The sequence below is a fragment of the Ornithodoros turicata genome, chromosome 5 (genome assembly GCF_037126465.1).
Source record: "Ornithodoros turicata isolate Travis chromosome 5, ASM3712646v1, whole genome shotgun sequence".
Lineage (NCBI taxonomy): Eukaryota > Metazoa > Arthropoda > Arachnida > Ixodida > Argasidae > Ornithodoros > Ornithodoros turicata.
The window spans coordinates 83201162-83224606 of NC_088205.1; the positions used below are offsets into that span (position 1 = coordinate 83201162).

At 47.7% G+C, this 23445-nt stretch overlaps 1 protein-coding gene across 1 annotated transcript; it reads right to left on the bottom strand.

Moving 5' to 3' along the window:
- Nucleotides 1–1753: 1753 nt before the first annotated feature.
- LOC135395040 (sodium- and chloride-dependent glycine transporter 1-like) lies at nucleotides 1754–20600 on the bottom strand. The gene is made up of 13 exons (XM_064626215.1): nucleotides 20424–20600; nucleotides 11356–11683; nucleotides 10828–10971; nucleotides 10594–10750; nucleotides 10400–10532; nucleotides 9987–10121; nucleotides 9767–9870; nucleotides 8723–8960; nucleotides 6553–6684; nucleotides 6392–6491; nucleotides 6224–6330; nucleotides 6004–6171; nucleotides 1754–5464 (listed from the first exon to the last, which is right to left on the bottom strand). The coding sequence occupies exons 1-13, from the start codon at nucleotides 20460–20462 to the stop codon at nucleotides 5210–5212; spliced, it is 2040 nt and encodes a 679-aa protein (XP_064482285.1). The 5' UTR covers nucleotides 20463–20600; the 3' UTR covers nucleotides 1754–5209.
- Nucleotides 20601–23445: the final 2845 nt, after the last annotated feature.

Sequence of the window (23445 nt, forward strand, 5' to 3'; positions counted from 1 at the left end):
GTGTATACGAAATTCATTCAGTTTGAAAAATACGACTTTCGTGGTCAAATTTATGTTACATGAAAACGATTGTGTGTCTCTTTTTTTCTTTTCTGTAGCGCAACGACTTGTGCCGCGCGAGGATGACGCATCTTCAGTTTGGGGCGAGTTTTCTTTGCCCACTTTCGAAAAATAGCGTAGCTCCCAAAACAGGTATTGGATTCTGGCACATGCGCAGTGTCGACCCTGACTTGATTGGGAGTTCAAAGCGCTTGGGTACCATATTATCAGGCTCTCCCGCGTAGCACAAAAGGTTGCTGGAACGTTGCCTCGACGTACACTGTGTTTGAAACGTTTCATACAAAGAAACAACGTACCTGCAACGTTTCTCAGAGAATGTTATGCGGACAACAAAGCGTAACGTCACCTAGGTGTTGCATCTGAATCGTTGCTGTAACATTTCCCCTGGCTATGCTCCGCATGTTCGTGCAAGGACACAACGTACATGCAACGTTTTTCAGATAACGTTATGCCATCATCATAGCATAATGTAACCTGCCCTAGTAGCACATATTGTAGCCTCGATGTTGGCGCAACGTTGTCCAACATGGAGCAACATTTGTCAACGTTGCTATAAGATTACAACTTTGTCGTAACATTATGTAAATATATATAGCAGAGCAACGTTGGAGGAACGCTGCGCTTCTACGTTTCCTGAACGTTGTTTATTGACTTTCCAGAAACCTAACCCGCAGAGTGAACACGCGTCTGTGTAACAGTTACCGTGTAGTGCTATGCTGGCCACACAGTAGATTCATTGTTTTCGCCAGCACTGCCTGCACCTCCTGAACTAGTTCAAGGAGTGCAACCCTCTTCCGTTCGTTTTGTCATAGACCTCGCGTGTGTTTAAGAACTGGTACAGCACGAATGCAGCACTTTTCTTTAGAAAAGAATGGACCTAGTGTCGCAGAGGTAAGGACGCATGCCTGTGGTGCACAAGTGACATTTTACTGGGCCGAGAAAATGACGAATTCCTCGCGATGAGAAATTGTGTTCCATAGTCAGGCTATGAACGAAGGTATCAATGAACATCTCTGCCGAAGGACAGGACGCCACGTTTGTTTGATTTGTGTTGAAACAGAGGTGAACTGTTCTTTTTGCAGTCTTCTTTTTCTATCCACATGGTCCCTCCTGACGTTGGCCCGAGGTGTTTTCTTAACAATAACTTAGAAAAAAAAAAAAAAAAAAGATCACGCGAAGCGTGTTCTCCCTGCCAAGCACGAACGTATTGCAGTGAAGCGCACTCTCAAGAGCGACGTTTCACGGGCATATCTGGCTTTTGTTATACCGTAGGTGTACTTGAAACGCAGGACGAAAACCGAAATGAGAGGGGTGGAAAGAATCAGTATGGGAAGGTTAGAGCATCGTAAAAACCTGTAAATGTCCGCATGACAGCGCCACGAGGACAAGTGTCGGATACGCGCGTTCACATCAGCTGATTTGAAGTGTGCCTTGGAGAAAAAGGGCTCACCGAAGTTAGTATTAATATGAAAATAAAATAATATTAACAATAAACAATAATAAGAAAGTATCTTTAAGAATAAACCAATATGAAATGGCGCGACGCCTTGGGCTCGCCATGCCTGGGGTGAATGAAGCACTGAAGGCTACACCTCCCCTCTCTCTTTTTTTTTTCTTTCTTATTATTATTATTATTTTTTTCTGGATCGCCTAGTACATCACGTGACTTTCTTCAGCTTGCTTCACAACCAAATACCTGTTTTGGAAATCTTTATTTTCCACGCGTCAACAAGCTGTTCACGGAGCGTTCGAACATGGCTCCAATGTCCATAAGGAAAGCATATCTGTACACTAGATGGAGTGGCTGTACCCACTGAGTCCGGTTCAACATCGATGAGATTCAACGCCTCCAACGCTGCGGACGTGCACAAACGATGTTACTCTTCGGCGTTGGAAGCACGTGTTATATACATAGCAGGGGAGGTATCCCTGCATCGGAACGTCGTCTGAAAATCACTCTGAAGACTGCGTAATGTTTGCGCAGGAAGGACTCCACGAGAGTCCACCCGAGAGAGCTTCAGGAACATAAAGGACAAGTGCTGTTGCCGACAAGAGTAAAGACATTGACAAATCTCTGCAAATTTGCCTGACTAATCTCAACATCATCGGTATTTTCTACATCTTTTTATTTATTTATTTTTCCAGCCGAGTTCTTCACCTTCTGTTCGTATACTTAGGATACTAATTTTTGGGCTTAAAGGAGTACAGAAGGCCATCCAAAAAAATTTCAGATTAAGACATCTGATGAAAGTGTGTGTGTCATTATACCGAATAGCGCGAAAGGTTTTGATGTGTGCAATTTGTTTCCCAGAAAAAAACTCACATAAACGTAGCTCCGCGCCTTCACCCTTAACTCGCCACTCCAGCTATAACGAGGATGAGGAGGTATGATGGCACGTCACCGATGACGGCATAAGGAGACGCGTTCTGGTTTGCCGGTCAGTCGGGGTCAGCGCATTGTCCGTTTGCCGCCGTAAACCTGTTTTGCCAGTTCTCCCGGAGAATTGGGGATAGAAGGAGCGGCCGAAGCATTACCGAGCAAGCAGAAAGGCTTTATCAGAACCCCGAACAGCCGAGTAGCAGACGACAGCGGAGTAGCAGACAACATTTCTCTAGGCCAATCAGCGAGCGTTCTCCTTATAGCGTCAGCGCGAGGTTCCAGGCAGATCACAGGCTGGTACTGCTCTTCACCACCGTTGCGCACGGTCGCTTTTTGCGGCGTATTTTAAATTCAATTTCTGCGAAAATTATGACTCTGTGGTGTAAATTACTTCGCATGGTGCATCTTACTGGCAAACTTAACAGTTTTATAGGAAGAAAACTGGGTGTTAAAAATGACTTCTGTGCTACTTTAAATGCGGGGAAATATTTCTCGTTTTTGGGACGGTCGCATCCGGAACCGATACCACTATGTTCGCCCACACTTGGCGAATTTTTTTCGTCCGAAAAGAAAGATATTAAATAAAGGAATTTTAAAGATGATCGCTGCTTCCGCAGCTGCAGAGACTCCGGCGACGTGACGTCACTCCTTAACCGGGGGAGTGAGAGGGCGGCACACAGAGGAGAAAGATGCCGTCCAGATGCCCATACGGCCAAGGCATTCCTTTTCTCAAGGTCGTGCTTGATTGGTGGTGTTGGGAATGACGTTTCCGCCTTTTTTTTTCCAGAGAGGGGATTCCGGCACAGTCTCAACATCCGGCGTCCGCTCTTGTCACGTATTCCATACGCCACTCTTTCGCGTCGGATTTTCGATACTGCGGTCAGTGGTCCACGAGGAATAAGATGTCACTGGAGTTTTGAAATGCACTGGAACGGATGCGACTGTCCCGTTAAGTGTAGTGAGATTCAATTCTGGGAGAGTTGTACACGGAACGTTTCAGGTGCTCGTAAGCTGCAGAAGGGGCCTTTGGTGCGCTGAATCTGTAAGGATATTTTTGTGAAAGAATCGAGCTTAATCCCACGTCGGTGTAAGCAGACTCGGAGGAGCAGACATTAGACGATATCGTAATTTACCCAAAAGAGTAGCCTACTTACCCAATTAACTGACAAGAAAGTGCTAGCTCTCATCCTCGGCAACGGGGTCATTTTTCGCGTTAACACCATTCGGTTCCCGTCAACTCCCTTTACAACCTTCCACACAAATCTTGTGGTGCGCTTCGGTATATGAGCTGTACACTGAGGAACTCAGCGATGAGCCCATAATTCTAAAACTGACTAGCCGCAGAACACACACATAATGAAATCTTGGCACCGGGTTCCTTAAGTACGACGAGAGGATCGTCGAGTCATGCGTTATAATCCCCAGCGCGAGACGCACTGGGCGAAATTTACGACCAATGACAAGACGACGCGGGTCTAGTAAACCTATACTGCGCGTACTTCGTTGATGGAGTCAGCTGGATGACTGAAGAATTGTTTTGCAGCTTTTCTCGAAGGAAACACAAAAGTATCTTGCAATGACGGTACACGCACTTTTCTGTGTGCGCAGACTGTGAGCGTATAGTAGTACTTGTTCACGAATTATTCAGCCGGGGGATCTTCGTGAAACACACGGTGTACGCACAAGCGGACACTCTGTCGAAGATAGTAAGCAACTAATCACTATTAGCTAAAATCCACTAACTTCTTCATTAAGTTTTTCGAGGAAATGTGGAGCAGCAGAATCGGAGCCAGTAAATTACCTTATTTATTTAAAAAAATATCGAAACGTACTTTGATGCATCCATCGCCAAATTTTGCTGCCCAAAAAACCGACACCAAAAGAAGTGTCTCGAGCACTGGGGGGAACAACGCCTACTCCGCGCACGAGGACCACGTGCTTTCTAGCGATGGAGCTGATCTGCTGGAGGTCATGACATTTCCTGCACTCCTCATGCGCTTGGTTTCTTAACCAAGTAAAAATGGGTAACGAACTAAAAAGAAAACACCCTGTATAGCGACCTTCTGCGACCACAATAAACTTAATTATGACGCGAGAAAGAGTGACGGGATATTGCGATCGCATGCGCTGCGCTACCTTGACCAGTTGTACCGACAGAGAAGATACGAATTGGGCTCCAGAGGGACGCATGTTGTCCAAGTCGTTCGAGTGCGCTCATGCGCACTCGTGGCTTTTCCTGTCATAATGGCGCAAGCCAAAGGGTTGTGGCATCGCGACAAGCGTGCCATGTACTACTCGGTAACTTAGCATGCTGGATTGCTCAGCTCTGGGCCGAGGACGGTAGCGTTCTGTTCCAGCACCATGCCTAGGATATTTCCGGAATTATCCGCAGTCCTATCTTGCGGCTGACTCACCCTATACGTGTATACCCTATACTCTTGCAGTGTTTTTGACACGTTTCCGGCAAGCTAATCCGACGACGAAATTGGTCTCGGTTTTCGCCCAGTGCGCCTGCGGATGCACGCCGGCTTGGAAGACTGTGACATTGCTGCTCTCAGAGTTCTGTACATAGAGTGCGTGTCAACCACTGCAGTCATCCCTCGGAGAGTCCAGGGGAGGACAAGGCACTCGGTGGAGGAATGACCAGCAGAGGGAGGGATGACTGCAGTTGCCGGGTGTCAATGGGTTGGTCTTGGATGTTAACTACCAACTGTCGCTTCTGCGGCGCTTCGCTACAGCTGAGTTCTGCGGCTTCTGTGCCGGGAACCCTCAGAGACCCGTCTCATAGCGGTTCTTTGGGATGTTGAGGTTGATTCCGCCAGCTTCCGATTCTGAGTCCCCGTTGTCCGGTTTGTTGTAGTAGACGGGATAACCGCCCTCGTCGTCGTCGTCGTCGTCTTGGTTTTCGCTCGGCAGAGCTAGTGGTACCTGAGAGTCCGTGTGTTTCGGACTGTGAGTTTCCATGCGATGGATCTGGAGTTTGGGACCCCAGTCGAGGGTCGGTTGCGCCAGGGTCTTGATTCTCTGGAATATAACAGACGTCTTCAATCGTATGTTTTCCCGTTCGGTGTTACATACCGCAGTCCTTTTAATGTTGGCACAGCGCCCAACTGGCGCAAGGTCGGGACGATCAATTGTGAAGGAAAGCAGACGAGGCCATCGAACCGACGCGAGAAGGCACCGGTTTGGGATCTGCTTCATATCTTGTTACGCATCTTTTTTTATTATTATTATAATAACGTACACTTCGCGTCCACCAAGTCCAGTGCACACGTCGACATTCTAGCTCCGATTAAAAATCCAATCCATAGCAAAAAAACAAAAAAAAGGTATATAGTATACCTATCTACAGCGAGAAATGATAGGTTCCCGCTTGGTTGGAGTACATTCAAAATATTTCCCCAAAGATCTTCGCGTGAACACGTTTCGAACCGTCGCCATACCCAGAAGTTGGGCACGTGCTTCCTAATCCATCTATCACCGCGACCTTTACCACGGTGCTTCTCGGAGCATGGAAGGGCATCAAATTCAAATTCCCTGGGGGCTTCCAGAGTGAGACATACCGTCATTATGGGTCCCTTGGCATGGTACACCTTGAAGATTGCAACAGCCGGTATGGCACTAGCAGAAGCGAAAGACAGCAGGAAACCCAGACCAGTCGCCCAAGACGGGTACACGTAAGAACCGTACTCTGTCGATGGCATGGCGATAAACGAGAACACCAGTATGAACTGCAAGATGATCCAGTTAGAGCACCAGAGGACGACACGCTGGACGACTTACAATAATCAGTAACGGGACCAGGTATTTCCAGACAAACCTCCAGTACATATGAGGGAACGGGTAGTGGTTGAGCATCACTTTCATATCATCCATAAAGCGGTCGATGCCTGTCGAAAAAAAAAAAAATCTGGAGCGATCTGCAGTCAGGGTGGTGAAGGGGGATCTTACCGTAGACCCAGGCTATGACGATGATTTCCGTCAATCCGATCATAAGTGCCGAGAAACTGGCGCAGTAGTTGTCCATCAGCTGCAGGATGTACATCCCACCCTGCAGAAAGAAGTGAATTGAGATCACTTTGCTGGCCCTGCCGTTTCGCAGCCAACGTTACATTTGTGCAGATGACGAGACCAGCGAGGAAAAGGACGATGCAGCAGCCGAGCAGCACCAGCGGCTTTCGGTGACGAAGTTTATCGGGCCACGTGTCTACGATGGTCGTCACGACGGTCTCGATGAGGGTAAACTGCGGAGAAACTAACGTTTCAATGATTTATCATCGCGAGGTTGTTGTTGTTGTTGTTTTGAGCCTTCGTGTTTGTGTTTGTTTACGTGTCTTGCCCATCGCTCAGGCTTGCCTATCATGGAATCGTCTTCTTTCAATCTCTCGCGCATGTCATGATGTAGCCCTCAAGTGCTAATAGTAATTACAGTATCTAATTGGCGTTGGCACTTTTCCCTACTTCAGCAGCACGGCCGGCACTATACCGTGTGGCATGAAACGTGACGTCCCATTAACTACCGCCTTGTGCGGCAGCTCATTTCGTGCGCTGTCAGAAGGAAGACAGAGGTTGGTTGCGTTTACGATTGCGCTCACGTGCTGCGTACGCTTACGGCGGATCGTTGTCATGGAAGCGGAGAGACTCTCTCCGCGAGGCCACTTCGCCGACGCACTGCAAGCAGTCGAGCCAACTTCAACTTTGTCGACGCAGGCAAAAGCCATCTTATCAATCGAATCCGTCAAATGCGAGTCCGACGGAGCTGGGCGTAACGACGCGCAGCGCACCGCCGCGTATCGCGAGCCATCGTTATACTCACTGTTATGTTTGTACTACTGTAATGCGGTTGGTACCCCCAAACGTGGGCAATTAAATGAATAAGAAAGTCGCGCGTCTTTCCAGCTGTTTTCCTTCTTTTGTTTGTCTCTATAGTCCATCCGTCGTGTATTGTATATAGGCACGGATGCTCAATGGGCGACGCCATGTTGGGAAATGCGAGTCCACCGGAGCCCACACCGTGCACAGCTCGCTGGCCACCGCCAGATGTAGAGCATTGCTCTATTCCTCCGACAGCGGCTTACGTAGTCGCGCGTTGCTGCCGCGCCGCGCTCCGTCGGACCCTAAACCAGCCTTTACACAAGCGACGCGCTGCTTCGAGCAGAGAGTTCAGTGGAGGAACTTAATAGCCAGAACGCAAAAATGTGAACGGACCGATGTGTGGGAAAACGTCAGCCCGTTCTGTGAAGAAACGAGCGTAAACGCAAACCTGCACGCAAGTGTGAACGTAGTAATGTGAACCAGCCTTTAGCCTGAGCACGTGGCCCCGCAAGAGTACCTGCGCTGCGTTGGATGCTGGGCTTGAACCGCTTGAACTATAGGTGAGAGCCTCTAGGGGGTTTGTCACATTAAGGTGGCACTACGCCCGCCAAGAACGTAAGAGCCCCATCTGCGACCGTCACAAGCGGCAGTCGATTTTCCATGTGTGTCACGATGTCTGCTGCCAAGGTCACTAGTGCCAGAATGAACTGGAGACACGCCTGGTTGTTCACGCATGCGCGTACATCGAACTCCTCTCCTCAACTGCTTTACTTTTACTTTTTAGCTGCCGAGCTCCTGCACAATAAGGACTACCTGTGTCCCGAGAGTTGAAAGAGGGGCGTGTTGGTATGGGTCCATGTTCCAAAAAAGGGGAGAGCACAAAAACAGCAGACGACACGGACAAGCTCAATGAGCTTGTCGTCCGCTGTTTCTTTCTTTCTTTCTTTTTTTTTTTTTTTTGTGCCCTCCCCTTTTTGGAATATGACCTCTGTTCCGCGCACCGTTCACTCTTTACTCCACTCTTGGAAGGGGTGTATACTGGAGAATGAAGGGGGATGACGTCACCAACGCTCTTGGCATGTGACCCGTGACGTAGACCGGAGCAGCTCAAGCATGTATAAAATAGCGCGTGAGCTGAGGAAGAAAGGCACGTTTTTGTATACGTGATTGCGCAGTGACAATACATGGCACAGGAAAATATTTTGCATGGCGACACCTTATCTTGACGAATGAGACATAAGGCCTGCGCGGTGGGTCCGTCAATGACTGCGACGATCGCCACCCTTTATAGAGGCCTGACCACCCTGGCCCCATTACACCGTCACGCGCACCAACGGCACTTGATGCCATCAAGGCTATTACGTAGGTGTCCACCCAATAAGACACACCCGACACCCCGCAGTTTAGTGTGCCAGCGTGACGTCCCCTACCTAGTAAAGTTTGTGTAAGTCAGTGCTAGTCTGCTACCTGAGTTCCCATCCCCAAAGTCATGAGCATGAAGAAGAAGAGGAAAGCCCAGAGCGGTGGTAGCGGTAAATGGGTGACGGCCTCCGGATACGCGACGAAAGCCAGACCGGCTCCCTGGGCAGCCACTTCGGACACGGGCACACCCAACTTGTGGGCCATGAAGCCGACGATGCTGAAAATGACGAAGCCAGCAAAGAAGCTTGTGCCGCAATTGCCGAAGCAGATAAACAGCGTGTCCCTGCGTAGAAGATAAACGGAAGACAACATGAAACTAAAGCTACGGAGTCCTCCAAAGTCAGGCTGTGAGGAAACTATAAAATAGCGCACTTAGTTTTACCACAGTCTGTTTCAAATGGCTAATTCGGGTGGTCATTTCATGGCAACGCAGCATAGCGCACGGAAATTACTAGGTCGGCGCCCGAGCTGGATCACGTGACCGGACTCACAGGAACCTAGCGGTTTTAGTCACTTAGATCTCGCTAGTTGTCATCGCGGTCGCCCGTCTTCGGGTCCCGTCGTCTGCTAAACCACGTGAACTTCGACGTGCGGGCCAATGAAGGCACTCCCCACCGTTGCAGTGCGGATGTGACGACACCGGATATAGTTGGGCAACCCGCTGCTCGGTGGTTACAAGAGCCGGCGAAGAAAGTGCTAGCTGGCAAATTTCGGGCGCTCGGAAAGGGCCACGCGAACATGCGAGATTGCTTCGCTTTTTTATCGAGCGAACACGACTGCTCGGGATCTGGCAAAAAATGTTGCTACAAAATGACCACCCGAATTCGCCAAAAGAGTCACCGAAGGCAGTCACGGCTCTCTTAATGCATCGGTTACTTGTGAGGCCACCTAGCGTTCGCCATAACAACGTACTGAAATTAACACCGGCAGAGACAGACAGGCCAGAAATAGGACAGGGTTTTGAAATATCAGGATAGTGAATGATATCGGACTAGAGAGCCGACCAAATTACAAACATCCATGATTGTTTCATGAAACTTATCGTCGACGCTAAATGCAAGGCGCCGTATATTCGCCGAACTGACTTACCTGTAGCAGTTGTTATGAAACCTATTGTAACTCGCAAGAGTGATGAGGCCTCCCCAGCACGGTGACAACGAAAAGAAGATCTGCATTGCAGCGTCTCCCCACACCTGCGCAGGCCAGGTGACACCTCCTTCACAAATCACAATGTAGGGCAAGGACAGTACAAAGGAAAGACAAGGTGGCCAATAATGGAGGTCACATGACTGCAGATAAGGGCACCTACCCTGGCTTCTCGCAACCGTTCCCACTGGGGAGTCAGGTAGAACATAATACCATCGTAGGAGCCTTCAAGAGTGCAGCTTCGAATCAGCAGAATGACGAGGACCACGTAAGGGAATAGAGCAGTGAAGTATACCACCTAGGAGACCAGGGAGACAAGTGGCACATAATCATATGTTACACTGTGGCTATGATACACTCGTACAATAGATGGCTAAAAAGTGATAAAGGTGGACATGAATCGCTAGCGACACTGCACTGCCTATAAAGAGATATCGGTTCCTTCTCCCTATTTTTTTTTCGACAACATCAACATCAGATATCTGTTCCAGTGGCACCTTATTCGTGAATATCGAAATTAATAACAAGACACACGCTCATATGCTAGCTGTGGGACAGCCGATGGGAGGCACTCACCTTTCCCATGGTCTTGACACCCCTGGAGAGGCAAAGGAAGACGACTACCCAACACACCAGTAAACAGACTACCAGTTGCCAACGAAGGCCTCCCAAGTCGTGCAATCCATCTGTCAAGTCCAGGACGTAGTTACTGCAGTAAACACGAAACAAATGGATTCGCAGAACAAGACAAATCTCCCGAGATGACCTACTGGAAGAATTCGTCGCTGGCCATTTTGGTGTTGTCTGTAGAGTTGGCCACCTGCTCCCAGACAGAAGGATCCACTTGGTCCTTAAAGACGCACGTACCATTTGCGAGATGCACTCCGCCGTGTGTCGTGCAGTTCTTGGTGTCAAACCTGCGACATGCTGATGGACGAAGGGACGTCAGTGTCATAGAACGCCATTTCTTGCGCTAACTGCTGGACGGATGTAAGAATGCATACCGTTCGTATTCCACCAGTTGTCGCAGGAGCTCCATGGTAGCTGCGTGGCCAGCGAAGAAACAAGATAGAAGAGAGACCACGCCAATATCATGTTGTAGTACACACCCACAAGTGTTGTCATGAGGAACATAGCGTAGCCAATTCCTGTCAACACCACAAAAGAGCTGTCAACCTCCGGTAGCAGCTTGACCGCAATACATGCTGTAGACGAGTACTCTACACTGAGGCTGGAGCCAAACATCGCACACGGGGAAGTTCAGCTAACGCCTTGTACAGATTAAAAGAATGCCTTTCGCTACGTCTGTAGCTACGAGGCCCATGTGGCTGATAGCGGTTATTTCTACGGTTGCGGACGCCGATTGGACTAACTTGGATTGCGTCACAATCGATTTGCGATCACGCCTTCCTTAATCCACATATGGTAATGTTAACCTAATGTGACAAAAGCGCTTAATTGTGCTAGAAAAGAGAGATCCTATCGAATTAAGTCTACCAAGAGGCATCCATATAGAGTTTGACGAGGGTTACCTTGAAAAAGCGGAGATATTTTCCAAATTGTGATGGGTCCTTCGCTGGCATACTGACCGAAGGACAGCTCCATCAAGAAGAGTGGGAGACCCACAAAGAAAAGCATGATAGAGTAAGGGATGAGGAAAGCTCCTCCTCCATTCCTATAGCACAGGTAGGGAAACCTCCATATATTGCCCAAGCCCACAGCATAACTGAGACAGGACAGTAGAAACTCCACACCGGACGTCCAATTGCCCCGTTCCTTGTTCTCGTCCACATCTTTACTGGCTGTGATGATCACTTCGGGCACTTCCCTCGGCGAAGGCATTGCGACTGAATGGTTCTCCTGAAACGACGACGACAACATCGTGGTTACCTGTACGGTCCTTTGTCTTGTCTTGTGACAACTCACACGAGAGACACTCCACAGAGCCTATAAGGTAAACAAAGCGATCGACACATCGTCCGGAAAAAGACGTCCTCATCAAAAGGCCTTCCGTGAAAAACCACTAATAGAAAGAGTGCTTCCTTGAGGAGGCATTTAGGTCGCTGGTAAAGTCTCGACGAACTTGACTTTCTTTCTCAAGAACCTGTTATTATGGCGGCGTCCATTAACTCATTTGAGAGGTTAATCGTCGCGATTAACACGCTCGTTATTGATAGGGATTTCGCGCCGCGCAGCAACTGTAGCTATGAGCAACTGGACAGATTAGAGAGATGGATAAAGGATAGTAGGAAGGACAGGGTGGTTAGTATGCATCCTGGGCAAACTTCAGGGAGAACTGCGTCCGCCGATATACGTGGTGTGCAGGGGCGGCGTCCTGAATTCAAGGGGGACCCCCAGATCCCAACCGGCGCTCCCTTCCATCCCCCACCGTCACCGCGAATTCATGCCCAGGTCCCAAAAATGCGAGGCAGTCTGAATGACAACAAGTGACTTTATTGTTTTCGTGCCGCCCACTCCCACGTCTCGGGTCGGAGGAATCTGGTCACACGATCAACCAATCACCAGCATCAGAAGAAGATCATGCACGTCACATAATCATCGAGATTTCATTGGCGTCTGTTTGAGAGGACAACTATAGCCTTGACACTATACATTAGCGTACCCGGATGTCCTTTGCGGTCGTAATACTAGTAGAGCCTGATAACGTGGCTCCCGGAGGACCCTGTCTACCGCACCCAATCAACAGATAAGATGCACGCTGCCATTGGTTCGGTAGGAACGGTATAGCTTCATGGTGACGTAAGACAGCAAAGTTGGGGTAGCTTTGACGTTCTGTGAGCTCGACAACGGCGAGTTCTTTCATCACTAAGTTGGTGTCGTCGGTAGGCATTCATGACTGGAGGGCTGCCACACACACGGAAAATCGGAGAGACGCTCAAGCTCAGCCCACACAAGATGAGCTGAGCCTGTGCCTAAATCTGTTTTTTCGTGCGCGTATTTAATGACTTTATGGTGATGTTATCAACGGTATACTGACACTCTCGCTGCTATCAACGGTCTATTGGACCAGCGCTACCTGTGTTTAACCCGAAAATTTTCTACGAGTGCCGATGGCTTCGTAATAATAATGAGTAGTCGAGGGGTGTGAGATGACATACAAGCCAAAGAGCATGTAGACTAACTTTATCTGCGAGTCAGTCACGAGATGTCGTCCTGGCAAATGTCCCAATCACTGACGCACTTGGAAGACAGAACCAACCCAAGGTCGCAAGGTGTCACAACCCAAAGTTTCCGATCTAACTTCCGTGGTGTACATCTCAGGAAGTGCGTATATCATCGCTTCCTCCATAGAGTTCTTTTTTACTACACTATCACCGTGTGTGTGGGTGAAAGGGACTGGCAAAACCGGTGCCTCGCAGCGGGTGTGCTCTACATTCGTCCACCTTACAGAATTCAACTGGTCGTCGTTCAGGAAAAAATGCTTTCTACTAGAATCCAACATTTCACTTTTCTGTCGTCTGCGAGTGGTGGCGACGCCGGGTGTGGTTTCGAGAGATTATGTGAGAGAAACCTCGTACTGTTCAAGTAAACTGAATACGTGTCGGCTGAAAGCGTGACTGCTGGTTTTAAAAAAAAGAAAATCCTTTTTTTCTTCGTTTGTTTTCTGTCTGTCCGCGAAGAGTAAGAAAGAGGAAGTTCCTCAGAAGATGTTTACGATAGAGCAGACGGTACCGTCGTCTGCCACGAAACGAGGTTCGAATTGGCTTGTCTTTTGCGATTGTCACTTATATAGGATGGAGAGGACCTGTTCTCAGGCCAGTGGCGGATCCAGGGGGCGGGAGGGGGGGGGGGGGTCGCCCCCACAAAACGTCAGTTTATACATTAAATTGCCCTTTCTCCCCTCCCCCACTGCGCGCTCCGACAGAGAAACCACCTTCCCAAACAAAAAAAATCTGGATTCGCTCCTGTCTGATGCCGAAACACACGGCATACGAGGCATACATGTTTCCAGCAGCGCGGCAGCGAAATACCTGTCGCTCACTTAACCGGGTGGGATATATACAATGTATAACGTCACGCGGTTCTGTAATCGCAACACACTGAATGGCATTGCGTCGTCTGCTTCGTGGGACACCTCTTCGTTTCCGAACTGTTCGTTTGTTTGCCCGTTTAGTTTCCAACAGAGGAATGGCAGTGCTGCAAACGATAACTTATTCACTCTACGCATCTGGCGCAGTTTGTTTTCACTTGGCAGACGAATTGACCGGCATCATGCAGAGAACATACTTCGAAGCTTCAATTGGAATTCGTGGAAACTCGTGAATTCTTAGATGACCTGGAACTGTGGCAAGTTAATTCGCTATTCCGTAGTTGTCTCACGGTCTCAGCAGTTGTTATCAAGATATCGACGGCGCCACATTACCATAGTGTTTCTCCAGGCTGTTGTCTGTTGAACAACGTATGGTATAGTATATATGCCCTGTCAAAAGAAGCAACTCATCTATATATCTAAGGTTTTCCTTTTCTGTTCGTTTCAAGTGCGTAATGCTGGGGTGAATAACGCTATATATTTATCAGCTGGCAGTGAAAGGATGTTCCTTGTTCGGAACAAATGAAACTGTCTTTGTGGTAAATCACGGAAATTCAAGCTGTTCCGGAAACGACGGACTGGCGCTTTTCTTTTCGTCCGATATAATAAATACTAGATAGTAATCTATAGATGGAATTTTATTAGCGGTCTATTTCGCATCGTCAGCCGCACAACAAGGATATTGGGAGAACACCCTCGTTGATAAGGAGACAAATATTGCGGAACAATTTAGCAGGAAAGACTAATACATAATTTTGATGACGACGCGCGGGGCAAGATATGTTCGTGTCCCGCACGTGGTGTAAATCTGCCCGATCACAGCCGCCTTCCAATAACACAAAAAGTAAATGGAGTTTAACTATGACTTTTACTCTCTTCCTATACTGTTTTCTGCTCCTCACAGGTGGGCAACGTCACGATTAACGGAATGTACGCCTTGGGCAGACTTCTAAAGGAACGGTGACAGAGTCTGAGGAAAGTCCACTAAAGAATAATCATGGCCAGCCTAATCGCCATATGTAATTTCTGCATTCAATTTAGAACGTATTCACGTGCAACGATCTTGACAGTGATGCCACGTTGCGCCCCCTCTCTTATTTTACATTTTTACACTGAAATCAGAATAACCTGTTTCGGATGGTACGCCTTTATCTGTGTAAACATACAACGCTGAGCCATCTGAATATGCGCATGCAACGGCTCTAGTTTATGCCTATATGTTTGTGTTGGCGAAAGTGGGTTATTCACCGAGGGACATTGTGAAAGGCAAACACTGGTAAGATGGGTCCCGTTCCTATAACTCGGCAAGCTTTATCTTGTATGGAAAAACGAAGGTCCACATTGACACTGACCATAAAACTGTTTATGGAACTGACCATAACACTTATTCCTCCAAAGATAAGGGTGCGGACAACTTTCCGTGCAACCAGGGTGCAATTTCACGTAACGGAAAGCTTTCGTTGCATTTGTTTATGCTGTGTTAGCGCCGCGAAGAAACTGTGGCTATGTGTGGACGTGGACGGATGTAGAGAGGACAGCAGGAAGGAGTGGGGGGGGGGCATTGTGCGTCTTGGACCAACTTCAGAGGGAACTGTGCCGTCTGGAAAGTCTGGCGGAAAACCTGAGACAGCACAACCGGTGGTATAGGATTGAAAACTTCGTAGCACACACACACACACATAGAGACACGATGATGAGATGGGGCTGATGCCGGCCAGTAGGCTGGGTGCTGCCCCAGTGCCACTTGTACGTGATGAGAGATGATGATGGAGATGATAAGGGGTCCGGTAATCAAAGCAGGGTGGAGAGGCCTGTTGATGACAGGAAGTCCCAAAGGTGACGCAGACATTGGCGTGTATGAGCGGGACTGGACCATGGGCCCAGCACCTTGCCTATGGTAAATGGGCGATGATCGATCGCATGCAGTTCGTGCTGCAAGATCTCACGCTCCCGCTGGTAGTCCGGACTTCGTAGCATTCTCTCGGGATGTCACGGTGTTTTATACGCATTTAGAGGGGTGTCCTAGTTGGTAGAGATACAAGTCACTGGCTCTATATACAAGCTCTGACGTCAAAGGAGAGAGCCATTCCTATTGGTTGTCGTTAGCGTCAGTGTTTGTTTCCATTTGTTCCAATTTTTCGGGGAAAAAACAACCGAAAAGAAACGTTTTTTTGTCGAGCGATTCAAAATTTCCGGAAATTTTTCATCTCTAGGCCGACTACGGGAAGCAGTCCAATTTCCTCTCTTTCACCTCCAGCCAAAGCTTCGCCATCTGCAGCAAGCCTGCAGCGTATGCCCAGAAGAGAAGACACAAACTCTCTCGGGAGCTTTCGGGACACAAACTGTGTGAGCTACGGCTCCCCCAATGACAACATCACACACATAGTCACGCAATGCCACAAGTTGCCAGGGCGTAATAGAAAAAGTCACCTATCCAAGGCCCTCGGCTTCACAGAGGAAACTCCGCTAGTAGCAATGAATGTGAAGACGAACTAGCCCAAACAACAACAACAACAACAACAAAAAAGATCTGACCACAGTTCCTCGCAATGCCCCAATTACTGTAACAACGAGCCCGAAACAACGGCGACGGGGAAAATGGAAACGCCGCCTGCTGGAATGGAAAAGGCGCAGAAAGTGAGACACCAACGAACACTATTTACATGAGAGAAACTGATGTTCTGAGGCTGGAACAACATAGAAGGGACAGATACATCTTTCATCTTTCACTATTTACATGTTATGTAATGTCTTATGGGCGCTATGCCTGTTCCTTCTTTCTGTACATATTTATCTTAGTCCCAGAGGTTATGTCAACGCCTCTACGGAGAAGTTGAGCTGAGCCCACCCAGTTACAAAAGGGAGAGGACCTGACTGCTACTACTTATAACTTACGCCATTAAATATTTCCTTCGAGCAGTGCGAATTACTTGACAAGAATGTGGCGACAATCGTTCCTTAGTTCCTCGCGTGTGGCGACGTCATGTCAGCGGAGGGACTTTTTAGTGGCTGCCAGCCTGCCGAGAGGCAAGATGGGCGGCGCAAAATACAACCGCAAAAAGGCCTCACAATTGGACAGAAGACATGACGTCACAGCCGAGGAAGGGAAGCAGCTTTTCTGAGCCAACCATTGCCACGAATGATATGGTTATCGCTTCAGGGATTCGAAGAGAGAGGGAGGCGCACGTCTTTTTGTGGCAATCCGTGGTATACGATAACTGACCCAGGATTTTTCTGAGAGGGGAGAGGGGGTCCTGCCTTGGACAGCATGCTATTACACTACCAACCTCAATTGAAACTCTATGTAACGACTGAAATTAAGGGAGGGGGGTTCAGAACATTCGTACCCCCCTACGCCCCCTTCTCTCTTGGAATCGGAAGCGATATCCCATTCTTCGTGGCAATAGTTGGCGTGCTATGCGTCAAGTTCGGTTGTTAGAGTGCAGGATTGCGCCCGCACTTTTTTCGACGAATATACAGGGTGCTTTTTTTTTTTTTTTTTCTTATCCGTTACAGATTTCCTTACGAAAAAAGGTGCCGTTTTTGCAGTTGAGTTCTACGGCCAGGCTGACATCCTGTCGAGGAAACTATGTAACTACAAGATGACTACTCGCCTATAAAACTCACTAATTAACTCTTTAGTTAGGGCATTTCGGGCAAAAGCGGGAGATCAGAATGAGAGACCACCATAGTTGAAAGCCATTCCACGTTTAAAAAATCCTGAACCACGAACGCGTTTGAAGATATCCACCCCCGAATTTTGCTATGCAAATGAGCCGAAACCGAAACCGCGGCGACCTGGAACGCACGGGGTACAGCCCTCATGCCACGTCAGAGGGCCACGTGATTTGGAGCGATGGAGATGATTGGAGTAGGTGCCGACGTGCCGGTCAGATAAACATAAGCCTCCGTCGGCGAAGTTGATGCGCTTCTCATGCGCGCCTTTTCGGCTCATTTACATATCAAAAATTCGGGGGTGGATATCTTAACGCGGTTGCGTGTTTCAGGTTTTTCTAAACGTGGAACGGCTTTCAACTAGGATACCCTCTCATTCTGCTACCCCGCTTTTGCCCGGTATCCCCTAATTAAACAGTTAATTAATGAATTTTAAGTAATTAATCATCTTATAGTTGCATACTTTTTTTCGAGAGGATGTCAGCCTGGCCGTAGAATTCAACTGCGGGGACGACATCTATGCTCCTCTCCTGTTTTTTTAAAATAAAAATTATGTAACGGATAAACAAAATCTGTATATATTTCTTATTTCTTTAACTTTTTTTAGAACAAATATTATTATTATTCCGCAAGTCATTGTGCATTGTGCGGGTCCTCGTGCATGGTGTATGTATGTCTACGAATGAATAATAATAGTAATAATACCAGGGCTTGTAAGCCTCCATTCTATACTCCTCCGATTTCTTACATGATCCTATAAGGCTGTACAAGTTCCAAAACTGAGTCTAGAAAATTATTCTGCCGTGCAGATAACGGCCGGTGGACAAACTCCATGGTATAAACAAGCCTGGGCGAACACGAAAGCACTTTCGTGTCGTGTTGTCTCTTCGTGTTCCCTCAAGATCAGGGGCTAGCTCAAGCTATGAAGTGAATTTGTATTCTTAAAGCGTGCAGATAGGGTCTTGAATCGGACGAAGTGGATTGTGAAGGACCGTATGAAATTCTTCTGTCTTGAAAGCTGAGCCCAGAGGGTTGTAATAATAGGTCCTCTACAGTATCTTCGTGTGGATCAACGTAGCTTTGATTGCACATTTAAGCTATCGCTCAATCTATGGTGACGATGACGCTTGGCCAATTCCCGAACATTTTATGTCCGGATTACCGAACGCAAGCCTCGAATTTCCGAACTGTTCGGGTGAAATCCGGACAGGTGGCAACCCTAGTCGTACGTGACAATGCCGGAACGCAGCAGCAAGGATCTGCTTCGTAACAATGCTTATAAATCGCGCGTGTCCGCGCCACTGTTGTATGTACTGTTGTTTGCCGTGGGTGACCATCTCGTAGCAGAACCAGAGAGCCGTGTCGTCTGCCGCGTAATACGGTTTATAATCGTGAGGGAGGCCATGAATGGAGGGTGTGTTCCGCCGACACCCCCCGTCTCGAAGGCCGGCTAGACGGGGGATCGATCAAAATGTGCGCATGCGCTAAAGCAGATGGTGGAAAATTCCGCGGCGCCGGAAAGCCGGCTCTGACGTCGTGCGTCTCCACCGGCGTCAAAGCAAAGGTTGGCGATGCTGACAATCCGTCCGTTCCTTAAAGTACTGCAATGCGAGTCAGGGTCATCGCCGCATACCTCTCGTATCCGCAGCCGGAACCAGTCAGAGAGAGAGACAGACGTGCTTCGAATCTCCTCGCTGATTGGCTGCTATAGATAAGGGAACGTGTTACACCTGCGCCATATATCCATCAATACGTCCAAGCTGATGTCCAGAAAATCACTCTTGCGAGGAAGTGGAAATTTGGAAAATTTATCCAACCAAAAAGAAACCAATGTCCGACTAATTCCGTAGCTTGTCCGAGTACACTATCTCTGGTACGCAATGGACGAATCCTGTTTGGACATCCGCCCGATTGGTTGATAGGAGATCGTCCAGTTATCAATGACACGTAAAGGAACGTGCACGTCAGCGATCCTCGTTAGAGGATTGGTTTTAAGAAAGTTATCCTTATCGAGCGCGCAGAATGATCGATGATTTGAAGTCAGGGCTGAATGGTATCATATAGCGGTGGTTGAAAGACCCCTCGTAACGGTCATAATCGTATCAAACATGTTGAGCTCGACAACAAACCCCACGTGATGCCCTCCATTCTAAAAATGGCCGTCTGCGGCCAAAATAGTTTGCGCCCCTTGGAAGTAATTTTGGCGATGGCGCCTCGAGTTGTGCGTCATGTCACACGCAGATGCCCCGCTTTTTTGTTGTGGATCTTAATTCTTCCCTTTACTCCGCTATGACTGGAGAAACTCATTGATACATGCTTTCTCTAACTGAAGTTATTGCAGAGGAAAGTTGCTCGAAACACTGCCCCTCAGCGAGTCTTTAATTCGATGCTCCTATTGTAACGTTCCAACAGGAACTTTTCGTGAATCCTCGCCATCCGATAACCGCGGGTTGTGGTAGATAAGCCATATTCCTTGGAAGTGGATGACATCGCGTTGCTGATTGATGTGACAGCTTCCCTTATGGTATCACGTTCGCAGAGCGCTTCCAATCTCCCCATCCTTACTGAACATTTCTTTAAAAATCTGCGCAAATCTTGGCTCCGGTGAACCGGCTGTTCCGACTGTTAACCGCATCGTCTAAAACTGAGGAAAAAAAAAGGGACATAATCTTGAAGCGCCAAACAACTAAATAGCAGATGCAATTGCTTTCGACAAGAAGAAAAAATCAAAAATAAAAAATGCGCAACGTGGGGTCTGCTTTGGCCTAACGTGGACGTCCCACCACACTGTGGCGCTGTATACATTGTATGTACACATGACGACACGTGACCGACACGTGTGCGCCAAGAAGAAATACGCCATCGAAAACTCACCTTGCGAAAACGCATATTTCGGACGGGTGAATAGTCCATATCCCGAGCACTTTTTTTCTCTCCAGAGCTCCCTCTTTCTTTTCCCGTTTTTTTTTCGTCTCTAACGAGGGAGCTCTATATACAGCCAGACACACTGCAAAGCATCCGGTGACCAACTGGGATGCGTTCGTTTCCCAACAGCTCACCCGCCGCAAAAACTCGACGTCAGCGCCACGTTGCGCGCGCTGTGGCGCAATAGTCCCGCCGTATTTGAAAAGGACGCAAGGTCGACCTTCGACCGACGTATCAATTACTAACATCTTAATTGCTCCGACAGTCTTTTTTACGGGCTGCAATTTGCACGTGCCACCTTCGCCCACAGCAATCATATACGTCGCCGAGCTGGCTGAGGTCATTTATATTTACCGAGAAAAAGTAGCCAGAAAAAGAAAGAAAAACTCCCGCTTTTACGAGTCTTTGACATCGAGGCCTCCTCTCTCATTTTCATGCTCTTGTTTGTCTGTGTCTGCGGATGTTGAACGCAGGGGCAAGTGAAAATGGAAACCCCAAACAATTAAAAAGAGAAAGGGCATAGGTGAGCACTGTGTACTATGTCCTCATCCCTCGCATCTTGCTCTAGAGGTGTAACCTGCATCCTCTGCTCATGATTTAGAATTCATTTGCTTTCCCCCTGTTGCGTATTCTACGACCTTTTGAGGTGTAAAATGGCCTATGTCACGCACACCATTACACGAGCTTCACATTCCACTACAGACTTATATCACCCCTTCGGCTGAACACTTTCCAGTATCCGACTTCTCGCACTAACTTTCGTTTCCACCCTGTCCTTTCTTCCGGTGGTCAAAGATACGGAGCCTCCTATACCTTTACACATACGCTTTAATCCCAACCCAACGTCAACGTCACTGGTACATAGATTTTCCCCGTTTGTCGCTAACACTTCCCCGCTAAGATCTTCCAGGTAATTGTTTTTCACGCGTATTTTGACATCCTGCACGCGACGGCCTGCCGCTATATTGGCCAACTTCTCCTAAAGCCCGTATACAAACAAACAAGTGTTTGTTTGTTTGTGTATCTGGACCGTTCTACAGGGCTTGTCCACTCAGTCCTGTTTTTTGTATGTATCTTGTATTGAAAAAAAAAAAAAAAACTCTCGACATCCTAAGCGTCAGTTCTAGCTAGCTGCTCTATAGCCGTTTTCACCAACTCGAGTTAAGACCTAAAAGGAGGTCAGACTTCCCTAAACTTGGTTTTAACCGTTCACCCTGTTTCAGCAATGTGGGGTCAAACAGGGTCACATAGAGCCGTTGGTAACACGGGGTTGACAATTAGCGCCAAGTTGAAATTTAAATTCGAGTTAAATAAAAGAAAACACTACTCTATCCGAAGAAAACTCGAGGTAGCTTGCCGTTGTTGGCTTAAAAATGAACTTTACCACATAGCACGCTCCTAGCCAACCATCATCCCGAATGACAACGTTCTCGCACTAGATTTGTTGAAAACGGGAGGCGGAGCCTATTTTGCGTTCATTATGCACGGCACAGAATGGGCTCCGCCTCCCGTTTTCAACAAATCAGGGACGAGAACGTTGTCATTCGGCATGATGGTTGGCTAGGAGCTTGCTACGTGGTGAAACTCATTTTGAAGAGTGTAGGCTACGAGGCAGACTAACCTTACTTGTAACATCACGGCATCATTATTCAACGCATGGCGGCGCTACGTTTCATTCATAATAATTACCGTACAGGACGCAGTCTGTCTCAGAGCTATTAAACAAATCTGGTCTTTCACTCCTGGCAGGTAGAAGGAAAGAGCATATAGGCTAAAGTTTTTACGTATGTTACATAATCGAAGGTCCGTCTTAGATCTCGAGGACTACATTACGCAGCGACAGAGTCGTCCTGTGCGGCAGTATCGTTCGCACGAGCCAACACCTTTTCAGTAGAAAACAGATGCGTTTAAACGATCTTTTTTCTCCAGAATCGGTTATGGAATGAAACGCGTTGTCGGATAATTATTTCCAGCATAATTTTTCAGCTTAAGTTTGTATCTTGCACGCACAAGTACCTGTATATTATGTATTGTGCCCTTTTTAGAAATATATCAGTAGCCTATTATTGTGTCCGAACCGATAATTATAGCTAAATATTCATTTATTGTCACTGATATGACTCCCGTTATTTGTGTGCTCATGTTCTCTAGTTCATTATTAGATCGCGTTTTTATTTTTATATTTATTTCTCGCGACATTTATGTTCACTCCTGCTTGTGGGCACATCGAGCCTGCAGTATCGATAAAAAAAATTTAAAAAGTTTAGGGAAGTCTAATCTCGGCTTAACCGGTAACCAGCGTTGGTGAAACCGGGCCCAGCGTCAGTTCTAGAAAGGCCGGAAACGACATCATCCTGAGAACCCCACTGGAAGTGCGTTGTGGTCAACCAAGTGACGGCATGGGAGGCTCAGTGGAAAGTTTTTCGTCCCACTTCCGGACTCCTCTGCGGAGAACATGATCTCGTGTGACAGGACTGACGGACGCGAGGGTATTCTCCGTTACACATGATCCTGTTGGGTGTCGTGCAGTAAAGAGAGAGACGGTCACATGACAGCTGGACGACACTCCTACGTGAAAAGGTACACGGCTAATGCCTTCGCTGCTTATTAATTGTTGGCCAAGTTACATAAAAAAGTAGTTAGCTCGCTAAAACAGTAATTGAGTTCTTTTTTTTTTTAAATCAGTTACGGTTTTAAATGTAATTCATTACAGCTACAGGAGCCAAGAAAATGTAGCTTAGCGTCTTCACCGTTGCCTTTAAGAGAAGAAAAGCAGCCCTAAAAAAAAAAAGTTTCGCTTAAGTACTACTTTCACAGTTGAAGGCCCTCCAACAGTAGCGCTTTCTAGGCATAACATTCTTTTTAAGCAACGACAAAACGGCATCTGCAAACTGGCATTACGTGCAGCAATACTTTCACCAAAAGTGGTTACATGTAAGACTGCCTGTATTACAGTTTGTGGTGCTGCCAC

Coding starts and splice junctions, on each gene's coding strand:
- LOC135395040 (XM_064626215.1), bottom strand. CDS start 20,462: ATGGACTATTCACCCGTCCGAAATATGCGTTTTCGCAAG. Junction 6,685..8,722: donor CTTTGGGGATGGGAACTCAG/GTAGCAGACTAG, acceptor GTTTCTCCGCAG/TTTACCCTCATCGAGACCGT. Junction 5,465..6,003: donor CCAAGGGACCCATAATGACG/GTATGTCTCACT, acceptor GTTATATTCCAG/AGAATCAAGACCCTGGCGCA.